Here is a 15,002-nt window from a genome sequence, read left to right as displayed (position 1 = left end):
TCTTCTGTCCAGTGCGTGACATTAAGATCACCAAGCACTTGGCTGACACAGAGGTTGATGAAGACAGCGATGCAGTGTTCCTATGTGAGATTAACTATGCAGATGAAGAGGCACAGTGGCTTCTAAATGACAAGGTGCTCTTTACTAATGAAGTCAACACCATCACTCATGAAGAGAAGGTTCACAAGCTCACACTGAAGAACTTGGCACCTCAGGATGGAGGGACCATCACCTTTCAAGTCCGCAAGGTGAAAGAGTCTGTGACACTTAAAGTTAAAGGTAAGAACTGCCATGCACTACATTTACAAGCTCACACAATATAAATTACTGTATGAATATCAAGTTAAGGCAGGAAATCCCAGCTACATGTACAGTATGTATATACTCTCATTCAGGCAGAAAATAATATCCCTCAGTCATTCTTTTTTTCCCTCCAATTCCCCTCCAGAGAAGCGTGCTGTGTTCCTCAAGTCTCTAGATGATGTCATTGGAGAGGAGAAAGGCATGATAACTCTGCCATGCGAGGCCTCCAAGCCCAGGGTTTCTCCAATATGGAGAAAAGAAGGTAAAGTCTTGAAGGCTGGATCAAAGTATGAGCTCCTTCACACAGGCAAGTCTTTGGGACTGATCATCAAGGACATCACCAAAGAAGATGCTGGAGAGTATAGTTGTGATCTTGGAACTGAGGTTTCTAAAGCAAAGGTCACTGTAAGAGGTTGGTACTGTTGTTTGAGATATACAGTTTTACAGTGTTAGCCATAATACATAGGGTATTGTTTTGCATCTTCACCAACTTATGCTCTCTGTCCCAAATTTAGAGATAGGCATTGGAATTACCAAATGGCTGAAGCCAGCTGAAGTGAATGAGGGAGAGACTTGTAGCTTTGAGTGCATCTTATCTCGTGAGAGCACCGATGAGTGTTCCTGGACTCTTAATGGCCAAACTATCGCAAATGAAGGCCGCTTCAAAGCCACCAGTAAAGGACGCAGGTACATGCTGACCGTTAAGGATGTCACTCCTGCTGATGCTGGAGAGGTGGTCTTTAACATTAAAGACCTGAGCTCTAAAACAACATTAACAGTTGAAGGTAAGCTACATATTTAATAGGCCTAGACAGAGTTACAAAAATATTAAGGTCATAAAATAAACATGTTATCATCCCTTGTTGCAGGCAAAGCTTCATCTGTGTCTAAAGGACTACAGAATGTTAGTGCTGTTCAAGATGAAGATGCTGTATTTACCTGTGAGGTAACACAGGCTAGTTCCACTGTAAAGTGGGCCAAGGAAGGCAAAGCCATCAAAAAGAGCCAAAAGTATGACATTAGTCAAGAGGACAAAGTCATGAAGCTGACCATCCATAATGTCTCTGCTCAAGACTCCGGAGAGTACAGTTGTGAAGTTGTTGGAGGTGCAACCACTAAAGCCAAGCTGGAAATCAAGGGTAAGAAAATTCCATATTTACCTTCTAAAAAAGCTATTCATTTATTTACTAAATGTAGAATCATAGGGTTCTGAGATACTCTTATTTTCTGAATCCATAGATTAATCATAACATTTCATACTTTCTTTTCTTTTCTTTTATTACAGAGCCAATCCATCAATTTACTAAAGCACTTATTGACAGCCAAGCTGAGGAGAAGAGCTCTGTGGCTTTGCAATGTGAGACTGCACAAACCCCATCCACTGTGATATGGCTTAAGGGTCACACAGAGCTCAAGGCTGGAGGTCGATATGAGATGTCCCAGAAGGAGAGGGTCCTAACTCTCACCATCAAACACCTGGAGGAGAAAGACACTGATATCTACACTTGTGACGTGGGCACTGCCAAGAGCATGGCAAAGGTGACAGTCAATGGTAAGAACTCATGTATGTAATTTTACAAATTTGGGTTAAGTTTTTGTCTTGCAGAGCTGATTACTTTTATGAATTCTGTTCGATTTTAGATTTAGATTTTATTTTCCTTGACAATTCCACTGTTAATGTATTTTGCGTTACATTAACAGTTTTTTTAGGTCAATGAAATTAATGCCAAGTTGACTTTTCTCATAGTTTGGTTTGGTTTTGCTTTAAAGGCCAGTTGGTGGTTATAGTGGAAAAACCACAGGATGCTTATTGTTTTGAAGGGGAATCTGCTACATTTGTTTGTCATGTCTTTCCTACTAATCTGCCTCATGTACAGTGGAGCTTAGATCATACCCCGCTGCAGCCAAGCCCCCTCAATGATATTTACATTCTACAGGGGGGTTTACACTGTCTTAAGGCGTTCTCACACTTGGCCCAGTTAAACCGTGCCCCAGGACGTTTGGCCCCAAAGTTGGGCTCGTTGTGCTAATCCCCGGGACCACTTGAATGAGGTGGGCCAGGGAACGGTTCGGTTGGACATGGTCTGCATCAGTGTGATCGCTAAATGTGCCCGGGTCTGGTTATTACCTTACAGATGAACAAGAATTGTAGTCGGCGAGTACTGCAATGTAATGACGTAAGCGTGCTCTGGCCCTGAATGTTTTATTCCAGTGTGAGTGCAGGCCAGCGGGGGACAATCATGCTCAGGCACGGTCGAAGGCAACTGGACCAAGTGTGAGTACGCCCTTACTGTAAAAGAGCTAAATCCCAGAGACTTGGGGACCAACTCTGTGGTTGCTGGGGATCAGGAAGTATACGCTTCCCTTGTCGCCAAAGATAACTGACACCGCGCACAGTCACGTACAGATCTACCCACAGTTTAGATTTGTCAAAAGTACCATAGATTAGGTTAAATTGTTACTAAATTGTCTGTATTTCCTAATAGAAGTTTATTTTTGAGTATTTTGCATTGTGAGTATATTTACTGAAACCTCCGCTTTGCTCTCTTGTTCAGCACTATAACATTCTCTTTGTCTAGGGGTTTGTATAAGACTGTTTGCACATCCACAAATTGTGAACGACATCCCCCAGCATGTGCAAATGTTTTAAAGTGACCTGTTCCTAAATGCATTGTCTTGTTATGCAAGAACTGCGCACTGCAAAAAGGAATGTTTCCTTTGTTCGGCATTTCAAAAGGATTACATTGTGTTGTATTGTAATAATGGAGTTTATTTTTGTTTTGGGATAAAATGCACTGTTGTAGATAAAACTTCATCAAAAGGTACATCGACCCAACTGTTGGATTGATGTTTTGGTTCCAAAGACTAATTTTCGACAACTGGAGCACAACAACTCATACATCATCTTCGCCTCTAATCTATTTTCCATCCTCCATCACAACCCAACAAAATGCAACACCCTGTTTTATATAACCAACTCATTGTTCATTTTACTTTAGCCCTACCTGCCAGTTTTAAAGAGAAGCTTGAGAACCAGGAGAAAAAGCAAGGGGAGACTGTGACACTTTGCTGCAAGTTATCGAAACCTGTGGACAGCATTCAGTGGAAGAAAGGCTCTGAAATTCTCAAAGCTGGAGAGAAGTATGAGATGAAGCTAGAGGAAACCTCTTGTGAGCTTAAGATTAGGAATTTGGAGGTTGAAGATAGTGGAGAGTATTCTTGCATGTGCGTGGACCAGAAGACATCTGCAACTGTGAAAGTCAATGGTATGGATTCATGAAGTCTTTTTTGGCAACGTTTTATATTATATATATGTTATATATTTATTTACCTAAAACAAGTGTATATGTTGTATTTCCCAAACGAAGGTCCACTTCTGTTGCCTCTGTCATGTTTTGTTAAAATATTTGTTAGACTATTTATTTTCACCTGATTTTGACAAGTAATGAAAACTTGGTTGTACAGCATTACCGCCGACCTACATACAGAAGCTGGAGAGCCAGGAGGCTGAGGAGGGAGAAAGTGTTACTCTGCATTGTGAGCTCTCTAAACCTGGAGTCCCTGTAGAGTGGAAGAAGGGAACACAGGTCCTGAAGTCTGGAGAAAAGTACCAGATGAAGCAGAAGGCCTCTGTGAATGAACTCCTGATCAACAAAGTGGTGCAACAAGACAGTGGAGACTACAGCTGTGTGTGTGGAGACCAGAAGACCACAGCCAGCCTCAACATTAAGGGTAGGAAGAGGATTTTTAAAGAGTCGGTTTGAGTAACATTATAAAACAGTTGTACATTATATGTACATATTTAGACCTGTTTGTTTTGGGGTCTGCATATCATAAAGGATTGCAAGTTGTCAGTGTTCGTTTTTTATGTTCTGTGTTTGTTTTATATGGATTTTTATATTTTATGTCATGGCATGCCACTGACTGCTAACCAACTAATAAATGCTCAGCCCAAACAGTGACGTTCAAACAGAAGCTGGAGTGCCAGGAGGCTGAGGAGGGAGAAAGTGTTACTCTGCATTGTGAGCTCTCTAAACCTGGAGTCCCTGTAGAGTGGAAGAAGGGAACACAGGTCCTGAAGTCTGGAGAAAAGTACCAGATGAAGCAGAAGGCCTCTGTGAATGAACTCCTGATCAACAAAGTGGTGCCACAAGACAGTGGAGACTACAGCTGTGTGTGTGGAGACCAGAAGACCACAGCCAGCCTCAACATTAAGGGTAGGAAGAGGATTTTTAAAGAGTCGGTTTGAGTAACATTATGAAACAATTGTACATTATATGTACATATTTAGACCTGTTTGTTTTGGGGTCTGCATATCAAAAATGATTGCAAATTGTCAGTGTTCGTTTTTTATGTTCTGTGTTTGTTTTATATGGATTTTTATATTTTATGTCATGGCATGCCACTGACTGCTAACCAACTAATAAATGCTCAGCCCAAACAGTGACGTTCAAACAGAAGCTGGAGAGCCAGGAGGCTGAGGAGGGAGCAAATGTTACTCTGCATTGTGAGCTCTCTAAACCTGGAGTCCCTGTAGAGTGGAAGAAGGGAACACAGGTCCTGAAGTCTGGAGAAAAGTACCAGATGAAGCAGAAGGCCTCTGTGAATGAACTCCTGATCAACAAAGTGGTGCCACAAGACAGTGGAGACTACAGCTGTGTGTGTGGAGACCAGCAGACCACAGCCAGCCTTAACATTAAGGGTAAGATGATTTGTGATGCAAACTTCTACACATCATTGTATTGTATGAATATGTGTCTTTGTAAATTAGAAAAAGATGTATTGTTCAGATTTTATCATAGACTACTTACTAAACAATGATGTTGAATTGATAGGAGGAATATTTGTGTTACACTTTGATTTTGTCTTGTTTTTAAGCACTTGCTTTTGCTATGGAATTTTTGTTGCAGTCTCTTTTTTCTTGTTTCTGTTTGCTGGCATACAATATATCAGCATTCCTTGAGTGTGTCTTACATCAGATTCATCAGGATGTTCCTTTCACATTGTATGTGGTGGATCAATTTGTTGGATGTCTTTGCCTTGAGAGCTTTGTGTGTTCTGTGCTGAGATCAGTTTGAATTTTGACCTTTTCTTTGGAAAATCTTTCATCACTTCTTCCACTTTTTCTTTTTCTTACTGTGCATTTGAGATTACAAAACAAACTAAAGAATGATGCAGCCAAAACTGACTACAATACTAAAGCAGAGTTCCCTTTTTTCACATCACAGTCTGTTAGCAGACTGTACTTGTTGCAGTTGTTTTGTGTCTTCTGTTTTTGTTTTTATTGGTAGTAGTGTTGAGCATGTGTGTATGCTGGTCCATAAACTGTTCTTGTCTACTTAAGCCAACATATCTTAGTTCATGTTGTATTGTAGTTATCAGCTGTGTTTTATAGTGGTTGCTGATTCCTGAAATTGTTTTAATTTACAAGTTGTAAGCCATTTTGTCAGGTGATATTTAGTTTTTAATTATTACGGTAAAGATGATCAAGTATGTTAAAGCATTCTGAATTAAAATTGTTTCCTCTCAGCTGTGAAGCTGTCAGCTCCTCCTTCAGCTACTAAACTGGAATCTAAGAGGCAGGAGACCAAAGAAACAATGGAAGGTATGGAAGAAAGATGGCGATGTGCTGGCTTGACTTTCAGCTTTAAGTGGTCTGTCAATCTTGATAATGGCCTGTGTGTTGCCTGCCCTTAAATTGGGCCTGTACCTTTTTGCCTGTATAGGTTATGATAAATATATTCTTTGCCACATTATTTCTTTCTAGTTTACCATATTTTTCAGGTTGCAGTTTTGTATGCCTCTGCTGTGTCAGATGTTCCTTCTGTCTAAGTAGGATTGTGTTTTGCCGTTTTTATGTGGCTTTTTTTCCCCTCAGTGTTGTATTGCAGTAAATGTGGCATAACCAGCTCATTCGAAAACAGAAAGAAGAAATAAGGACCCTTGTATTTGTGCTAATTGTGCTGGTAGCACGTTAATGGTTTGAGAGAATGATACCTGTTGTTGGCTGGAGTTTACATGTGCATAGTTAACTTGTGTGTGGCATGATTCATTGTCCTTTATATTATATTTGCGTGGTTTGGGAAGACTGAGGGTCTTTGAATTTGTGGCAGTTATACAGACTGTGCTCAGGTGTCCAAATTAAATACTGTAGGTCTGGCAGTGTCATTGGTTACTTCATGCAGCATTTCTATGTCCATATCATACTTGTATTTCAGCCAAGACCCCTGAAGCTCCATTCATAGCTGCTAAAGACGAGCACAAGAGGCAAGAGATATATGAGACAATAGATGGTAATTCTCTGAAGATTCTTGGCTATGCTTGGTTATTTCGCCCATGTGTATTTGTAATTAATCAGTGCAATGCATCATTCTTTTGTCATATATTGCCTGCTGACTAGTGTTATCAGACAAAAAACTTGTTGGGTCATGAATTAACTTACATTGTATCTTGTTGTTTCAATGAATTAATTTAAGGCTAAATATGGTTTTACTCAACCTTTATATTTCTGAACTAACCTGCACTATTTAATCTGCCTGCTGGTAAATGTGGCTTTTTTATACACCAGTTCAATGTCATAATCTACATCATTTTAGCGGAGTGTGCTACTATTGTGAAAAAAAAAAAGAACATCTGTGAATTTCTGTGGTCTTTGGGTTACTTTGATGCATGGAGGCTGACTTATTGGTATGGAGCTAGTGCTGTCTGAAGGCAAATTCAAATTGTGGGCCGAATGTTGTGTTCAATTTAATAGCTGTGACGCTGCCAATTACTGGACAGACTCCTCAACGGCAGCTCCTTGTACAGGAGATTCAGAGAGATTCACGAGAGATTGAAGTGGGAGGTGAAGGTAATGAGACACATGTTTGCATGGCTTTTGTCCGATACTGTGACATCTGTCAATACTGTAAGCATGGTCGTCATTTGTTTTGTTCCAAATGTAATTTCAGGCTTGTAGAAAAAAATTGAAAATATGGAGAGAGTAGGCAGCTCAGTTTAGATTTACTGTTTGTGTAGTAGGCTATGTTACCTGATGAATGTGAAAAATATATAAAGAAGGTGACTTTTGTTTTATTGTTAGCCCTTGTGGGTGTTTCTGTTCTGTCAATTCTATTGTGTGGCAAATACTGAACTTTGTCCAGTTGTTTTAATGCTTTGTTTACTCCAGTTCTGTGTTTACATTTGATACTACAGGCCAAAAGTTTGGACACAGCTTCTCATTCAATGTGTTTCTTTATTTTCATGACTATTTACATTGTAGATTCTCACTGAAGGCATCAAAACTATGAATGAACACATATGGAATTATGTACTTAACAAAAAAGTGTGAAATAACTGAAAATATGTCTTATATTTTAGATTCTTCAAAGTAGCCACCCTTTGCTTTTTTTGATAGCGCTGCAAACCCTTGGTGTTCTCTCAATGAGCTTCATGAGGTAGTCACCTGAAATGGTTTTCACTTCACAGGTGTGCTTTGTCAGGGTTAATTAGTGGAATTTGTTCTCTTATTAATAAAAAAGGAAAGGGTGGCTACTTTGAAGAATCTAAAATATAAGACATGTTTTCAGTTATTTCACACTTTTTTGTTAAGTACATAATTCCATATGTGTTCATTCATAGTTTTGATGCCTTCAGTGAGAATCTACAATGTAAATAGTCATGAAAATAAAAAGGAAGCCCATTGAATGAGAAGGTGTGTCCAAACTTTTGGCCTGTACTGTATATGTTTATGGCACGTTGGCAGTACTGTGTTGTGTTATTGCTGTGTGTTGGATTATTGAAAGGTCTGTGACAGGAGCAAGAGGTTTGAGTTGTTTTTTCTTGTACCTTTATTGTTTTTTATTGCTTTCCCTTCTCACATCAGCATATTTAATCTAACATCAGGACATTTGTCAGTATTCAGTATCAAGTTGTAAACATTGGGTGTACTGGGTCATTTGTGTTTATGTGTGCTTTACCGTCCCTGGCTGGATATTGTCTTCTGGTCACAGAACTCATCATTGTAAGATTTTGAGGTTAATGTTGTGTTTTATTTCAGTTGAAAACACTGCTGCTGGAGTAGCTGCAAAACACAATACACAGAGGCAGGGGACCAAAGAGCCAATAGCAGGTATGCAAAGACGTGAGCTCTGATTATGCTTCTTCGTCTCCTGTCACATCCGACTTAGTCTTTGCCTTGCAGGAGTGCAGGTGTTCTGTCTCTACTGATGTACCTTGCTTTCTATGGCGTACCAAGCATGTTATATGTTTGGCTGTAGCTTGGTTTAGCTGCTGTAAGGGGTGGACAATGGACAAAAATAATTTAAAGTGAAATTGGTTTTTAAGGTTAGGTTAACAGAATGTCAGCATATGAATATAGGGAGAGCTGGTAGGATATTATATTAGATGGTATATTAATGCCTGGCCAATGCTGTTATGTGATGTTTTTCAACTGTCCTCATACAGCGGTTCCCTGTGATTCCTTTTGTTAAATGTTTGTGCTTCTTGTGGTGTTTGGTGGAAGTGACATTATTAAAAGACTAGCAAATAAGAGATTTGTAAGCAGCTATTATAATTAAGCAGTAGATAATTGTCAACAGTGGCCATGTTACTCAAGACATGTCAGTTTGCAAGACGTACTGTGTATTGTGCAGGATGTATTGCCCTGTGCTTAAGCTTCAGTCTGTATATTGGTGTGCTGCTCTGTGGTTCATAAATCTTTACTTCTTTTAAAAGATCCATTTATAGCTCAGTGATTGGAGTTACTATACAGTTACATTTCACAAGTGTAAGAGAAGAAAGTGCATTGTATAATTACACAAGGTGTTGCTGAAATATAGCATCTGTACTTGCCATAATACTCACTGGATGAAGAGACTCTAAAAATTAGATTTGTGGCTGCTGGCTCTATAGGTACCGTGTTTCAGGTATAATCAGGCTTAAATGTTTTATCACAGCAGTGAGGCCGCCAGATGCTCCAGCAGCTGTGACATTACTATCTAAGGATTCCAAAGAAGCGGTGGAAGGTATGAACCTAATGTCTTACATTACCTAACTATATGCAACACTATTTTAATCAGAAATGTACTCATCCATGTGATGGTGTTGGTTGCCATTTTCCACTGTGCTACTATTTTCTTTGTTGGACATGCTCTTGCTCATGGCACTGTCTGTATGATTTTTAAGGTACTGCTTTTCTTGTTGCACATTGCATGAAAATACGTATCATCTGAAAAATCAAGTGAAGAGCCTTCAGCACTGTCAGTTCAGAAAAATGGAAATCAAGTGAAGATGGTATTGTGTGTGGCACATTGCTTTTGGTTTGTTGTCTTGTTCAGTCGGTTGCTGAAGATTTTCCACGTTGTGTAAGTTGAACTAAAATCTACATTATATGTCTACAAATAACTTCAGTTACAGCAGATAAGTCAACCGCATCAGCAGTGACCTCCAAAGTTGAACCTGAGAAGCAGGAATCCAAAGTTGAAGGTATGTGGTAGTGGTGTAAGAAACTCCAACAACACAGTTTGCACTGAGTGTTTTAGGAGGTTTCTTGTATGCTGGAGGTTTTGCCCGAGCACATGCTGTGATAGCATATACTACACATCCAGGTTGTTATGTTGTGACATAACTTCCTTGTGTCTTGAGGGTTTTGTCAATAGTCTGGCGCATTTGTTCTTGTTGGCTGAGGAGTTGGGATTGCCTTTTGGCAATTGCATTTAATTGGAGTCCATCAATCCTCACTGTTGATTTAATTATTGTTGGTGTTTTTTTTAATCAGTTGGGCAGCATCCTTTTTTGCTTTATTCATCGTAAACTTCACTTTTATTCTTGTATTTGTGCTTTGTATTTGAGGTCTTATTAAATGATATAGATCTGCAGAGATTGAAAAGTTTGCTGTTTCTGCAGTCACCCTAAAGCCAGATTATACAAAGCTGAATATTAAAGGGAAAGGACAAGGTAGAAGTTTTGTGGCACCTGCACATTGTTTATTCCCCTCAGTTTTGTTATGTTTCCTATGTGGATTCTTGTATGCAGTGTATTCAGTCTGGCTTGTTGTTGCTCACTTTGTATTCACCTGGGAATTCCAGATTTGCTGTATTCTGGATTGTTGTCGTCTCCAGGTAGGAATAATTAAGAGTTCTGTTTGACAGACCTGATAAATGCTTGTTTTGAATGGGAGTAGGGATCAATGGCCTGTTGCATCAGTGTTGCTGTGTGTCTGTGCGTGAGTATATAATGAAACAGCCATACATTTTGCTTTTTTTATTTTCTATTTTGGTTTTTAATTTTTGCAAAAAATCATAAGCTCAGTTGGGTAAATTGAAAAATGACCATACTTTTTTATGCTGTAATCTTCATCTGGTTTGTAATTTGAAAGCCTGTGAGTTACACACACATCAACACCTTGTCTAATTCATTCAATTCCCAGTTCTTCCAGTCATAGTCATTCAAGACCTGGACAGCCAGGAGGCTGAGGAGGGAGCTAGTGTCACTCTGCACTGTGAGCTTTCTAAACCTGGACTCCCTGTCAAGTGGAAGAAGGAAACTAAAGTGCTAAGTTCCGGAGAAAAGTACCATATCAAACAAACAGGATTCAATTATGAGCTACAGATCTTCGCTTTGAGACCTGGAGACACAGGAAGCTACTCATGCTGTTTAGAGGACACGATAAGCTCTGCCTCTCTTGTTGTAAATGGTAGGATGGAGACCACGTCATCGTCTCATGCTGTCTTCTTCTTCTTTTGAGTCTTTCATTTCATTCTAAAACCATTCTTTCTAATCTCACTCATTCTTGAACATGTACGGTAGATTACAATCTGGTTATTTTCTTTCGTTCATCAGCTGCTCCAGTTATTTTCACAAAAGAGCTTGAAAGCCAAATGGCTGATGAGACAGAGAGTGTAACCCTGCACTGTGAGCTTTCTAAACCTGGTGTTCCTTTGGAGTGGAGGAAAGGAGAACTTGGTCTTTGTCCTTGTGCGAAGTATGAAATTAGACAAACGGGACATCTGGCTTCACTAGTAATTCATGATGTAGACCCAGAAGATGCTGGGATTTACACATGTGACACTGGTGTCTGTCAAAGCATTGCACAACTAGCTGTGAAGGGTATGCTTGCTAAAACCTGTTCTTTGTCGTGGCAAATTATTTTACAAAAGACTTAATTGTCTAAAAGACTTATTACTGTAAATATTACATTGATTAGAGTTATATAAAAAATAAGCTCGTATTTTATCTAATCTTAGTTAATGTTGGTTGGTTTCCTCCATCTCCTCCCCTGCAGCCCAGCCTGTCCTTTTCAAAACCCAGCTGCAGAACCTTGAAAGACAGGACGGGGAGAGCGCTAGTCTTCGCTGTGAGACCACAAAGCCAGGAGCCAATGTTGTCTGGAGGTGTGGTGACAGGGTGCTGGCGTCCAGCAGCAAGTATCACCTGAAACAGGAAGCAACCATAGTCGAGCTTGTCATCTATAAACTGCAGGGAGCTGACTCAGGAGAATACTCCTGTGATACAGGCAACCAGAGGACTTCAGCCGTCCTCACTGTGCAAGGTAGGAGCTGTCTATTTAAAACATTTTAAGTCCTTTTCATGCACCCTCTGGAGTCACGTCTTTTACTTGTCCTACATCACTCCAACAATTGAGCATTAAGTGCATCAACCTTTCATCTGGAGATCCTGTTTGCTGTCTTCTTGACTGCATTTAAATGTTCTTCACTGTTTTCAAACCACTTGTAGTTATTCACACAAAAACCTTTCTGTTGAGCTTGATCACTCATCTCTTCCCATGTCTTGCCTGTCTGTGGTCTATCTTCACGAATATTAACACACCCTTTACTGTTTTTCTTCACTTGCTACTCAAAATGACAGCTCAGGAGAAATCTTTATATATTTAATCACACTTTGATCACAATCTACACAACTTGAACTATATCTTTGTCAAGATCTTCACACAATATGTAACTATTCTGCTGAAATGTATTTGTCAAACAGAGGTCGAGGTTAACATACTGAAATTCTTGGAGAGCTGCGTTGTATACGAGGGTGAAGATGTCCGCTTTGAATGTCGGGTTTCTCATGAGAAGGCACCTCTGGCCCATTGGAAACTCCAGGATGTCCCACTACAGAATAATGAAATGAACCTGATCAAGTCTGAGGGTCGGGTACACAGCCTCACACTCAGAGGCGTCACTACAGCTGACTCAGGAACAGTCACTTTCACAGTGGGTAACCATACTTCCACTGCTTCTCTGACAGTCAGAGGTAAGGGAAAAATACATTGTATTTCTCGGGACGGAGACTAAATACTTCCATAACATTTGGACTATTTGTCTATATCATCTTCCTTGTGAGACACCTTCCTTCTATCTTTTCAGAAAGCATGCCAAAACATGGATGCTTGTGATTTCCTGATGCTCTCTTTTCACTTTATGAAATTCACTGACTTGTTATCCATTAATCTATCCCACTTGTGTATTTGTATTAAATCTGCACTTTACGTCATATTACGTCATATTTCTACAGTTTATGCATGTTCATTCCTCTTCCCATTGAACTTGAACTATGAACTTGAACCATTTACCTTTAAATGTAGTATCCAAATTCCATATTGGTCATGTTCATCAATATGTTTCCTTGTAATTCTTGCTTTCAGCAAGTTTTCTGCGCTTTTTTTGGCTGTACACTTTATTCAAATAACTTGATGCACAACATAAAAATTCACTCAGTGATTGACAACATGCTATATTATTCAATTGAAATTTTGAATTGTGATGTCCTGGAGGACTAGGTGTTTGAGATGCTAATGAATGTAGTCACAACGTCCCAGATTTGAGTCCTGCTGGGAAAGTTTTGTTGCATGTCATCCCCCATCTCTCTCCCTTCATTGCCTGTCACCTCTTTATTTTTCTCCCTACAATAAAGTGGAAACATTTCCCCACAAAAAATAAGCAAAAGTATTTTTGTTCTTCAGATTTTCAATAGTAAATTTTATTTTATCTTAGCACTCTTCCTCTGAGTTGATTTATGGTGCTCACAAACACAAAAATGTATGTACATGGCCATTTAATGATTCCTCATATTCCATAGTATTTAGAACCAGACAAAAATGTGTCTATGGACATATGACTTGACAAATTTGATTGCTGATTTTTTCCTGATTCAGTATTTCCGTGTTTTACCTCAAACTTAAAAATGGAGCATATATAAACCAGTGACCTTGCAGTTCTTTTCGTGCTCTGTTTCAAGTTTCTTGTTGGTATGAAATTGGTAGAATTGTGAGTATAAATTATGTTGCTTATGAGTAAAGTGTGTTTTGTGGTGGCTGTGTTTATCCACAACACTTTTGAAATTATGAATCCTAATTAATAATGGTCTTTCTGGCAGCCGCACCTGTACTATTCAAAAAGGAACTGGAAAGTCAAGAAGCCACTGAAGGAGACAAGGCCACCCTGTCCTGTGAGACATCCAGCCCTGACTGCAAGGTGACCTGGCTGAAGGGCTCAACTGTGCTCACCCATGGGGAGAAGTACAGTATGGAGCAGAGAGCTATCACTCAAATCCTGGTCATACACAAGCTGAACGTGAAGGATAGTGGAGAATATACCTGTGATACAGGGGACAGGAAAAGTACAGCTACCCTGACTGTGAAAGGTAACAGAGCACAGCTTCATCTCATCTATGTCTCTTGTCTCCTCTTGTCTTCACCCTTCCTGAAGTTAATTTTACATTCATCCATCCCATTAACAAGTGAATCAGATTTTCTACTCTAGCATCTACTTCTCTTGGATTTCACAGTCTTTGAGTGATAAGTGTGATGCCTTAGTTGACATGTAGTTTGAGTTTTGCTTAATTATCCGATGGCTACACATTTGTATTCTGTTTTTTTGCTGCTTACTTTATTTGACAGTCATCAAATTGCAGATATAGTGAATTGATTTTAATGAAGGGTTGTTCAGGCTTGTTTGGTTATTAGATGTCATTAGAATGGTACATGTCAGAGTACTACATCCATGTTCCTGAGATCAAACATGTGGCATGAGGTAGCAAGTAAGTATTAAAATTAGATTCTTGGCCATGGACACACCTTCTTACTGATGCCTTCTGGAAGCTCAAGAGATCTGATCACTGACCTGCCATCATCCCATTAACCCTCAGAGCATGTGCGCCTCATCCGAGAACTCTGCGATATCACTGTGACCACTGGGCAGGATGCTGTCTTTGAGGTTGAGTTGTCACATTCAGGCGTGACAAATGGGGAATGGTGGCTTGGAGACAACCTCCTCCAGAATAATGATCTAAATCAAATGAGCAGCCAGGGCAGAGTGCACCGTTTGACCCTTAAGATGGTGACCACAGATGAATCAGGGGATGTTGCCTTCGTGCTGGGAGAAGAGAAGAGTGTGGCTTGTCTTCTGGTGGAGGAGAAACCCAAAGGTAAAGGAGATGACACAGTCACTAGAGTTTTACTGCTCACATTCATCTCTATCCACCACCAAACAGCTTTGTCTTGGCAAATGGAAATAAGCTGGCACCATTATTTCAACATCCTAACATTTAGACGTGCTTTCCATTCTTTGCATTTAGTGTTGGCTATAAAAAGAAATGCTAACACAAATATTGTAACTTAAGGAGATAAACTACTTAAAACTGAAAATTTTAAGTATTTCTCACAGATGCATTGCTTTAAACAAGTCATTTATTAAATGTTACAGTTTTATAGG

The 15,002-nt window shown here is 39.6% G+C and overlaps 1 protein-coding gene across 1 annotated transcript in view; it reads left to right on the top strand.

The window, feature by feature from the left end:
• Window positions 1-15,002, top strand: part of LOC120568841 (obscurin-like) — a 54,711-nt gene that overhangs the window by 19,731 nt on the left and 19,978 nt on the right. The window contains 15 exon segments of the mRNA XM_039816564.1: window positions 13-279; window positions 449-715; window positions 819-1,088; window positions 1,173-1,442; window positions 1,589-1,855; window positions 3,303-3,569; window positions 3,769-4,035; window positions 4,254-4,520; window positions 4,739-5,005; window positions 10,712-10,978; window positions 11,125-11,391; window positions 11,567-11,833; window positions 12,274-12,543; window positions 13,666-13,932; window positions 14,437-14,715. Of these exon segments, the coding sequence (XP_039672498.1) occupies window positions 13-279; window positions 449-715; window positions 819-1,088; window positions 1,173-1,442; window positions 1,589-1,855; window positions 3,303-3,569; window positions 3,769-4,035; window positions 4,254-4,520; window positions 4,739-5,005; window positions 10,712-10,978; window positions 11,125-11,391; window positions 11,567-11,833; window positions 12,274-12,543; window positions 13,666-13,932; window positions 14,437-14,715 (4,026 nt within the window).

Source organism: Perca fluviatilis, chromosome 11, assembly GCF_010015445.1.
Source record: "Perca fluviatilis chromosome 11, GENO_Pfluv_1.0, whole genome shotgun sequence".
NCBI lineage: Eukaryota > Metazoa > Chordata > Actinopteri > Perciformes > Percidae > Perca > Perca fluviatilis.
The sequence above is the reverse complement of the archived record's forward strand: the minus strand, read 5'-3'. Positions and strand labels throughout refer to the sequence as shown.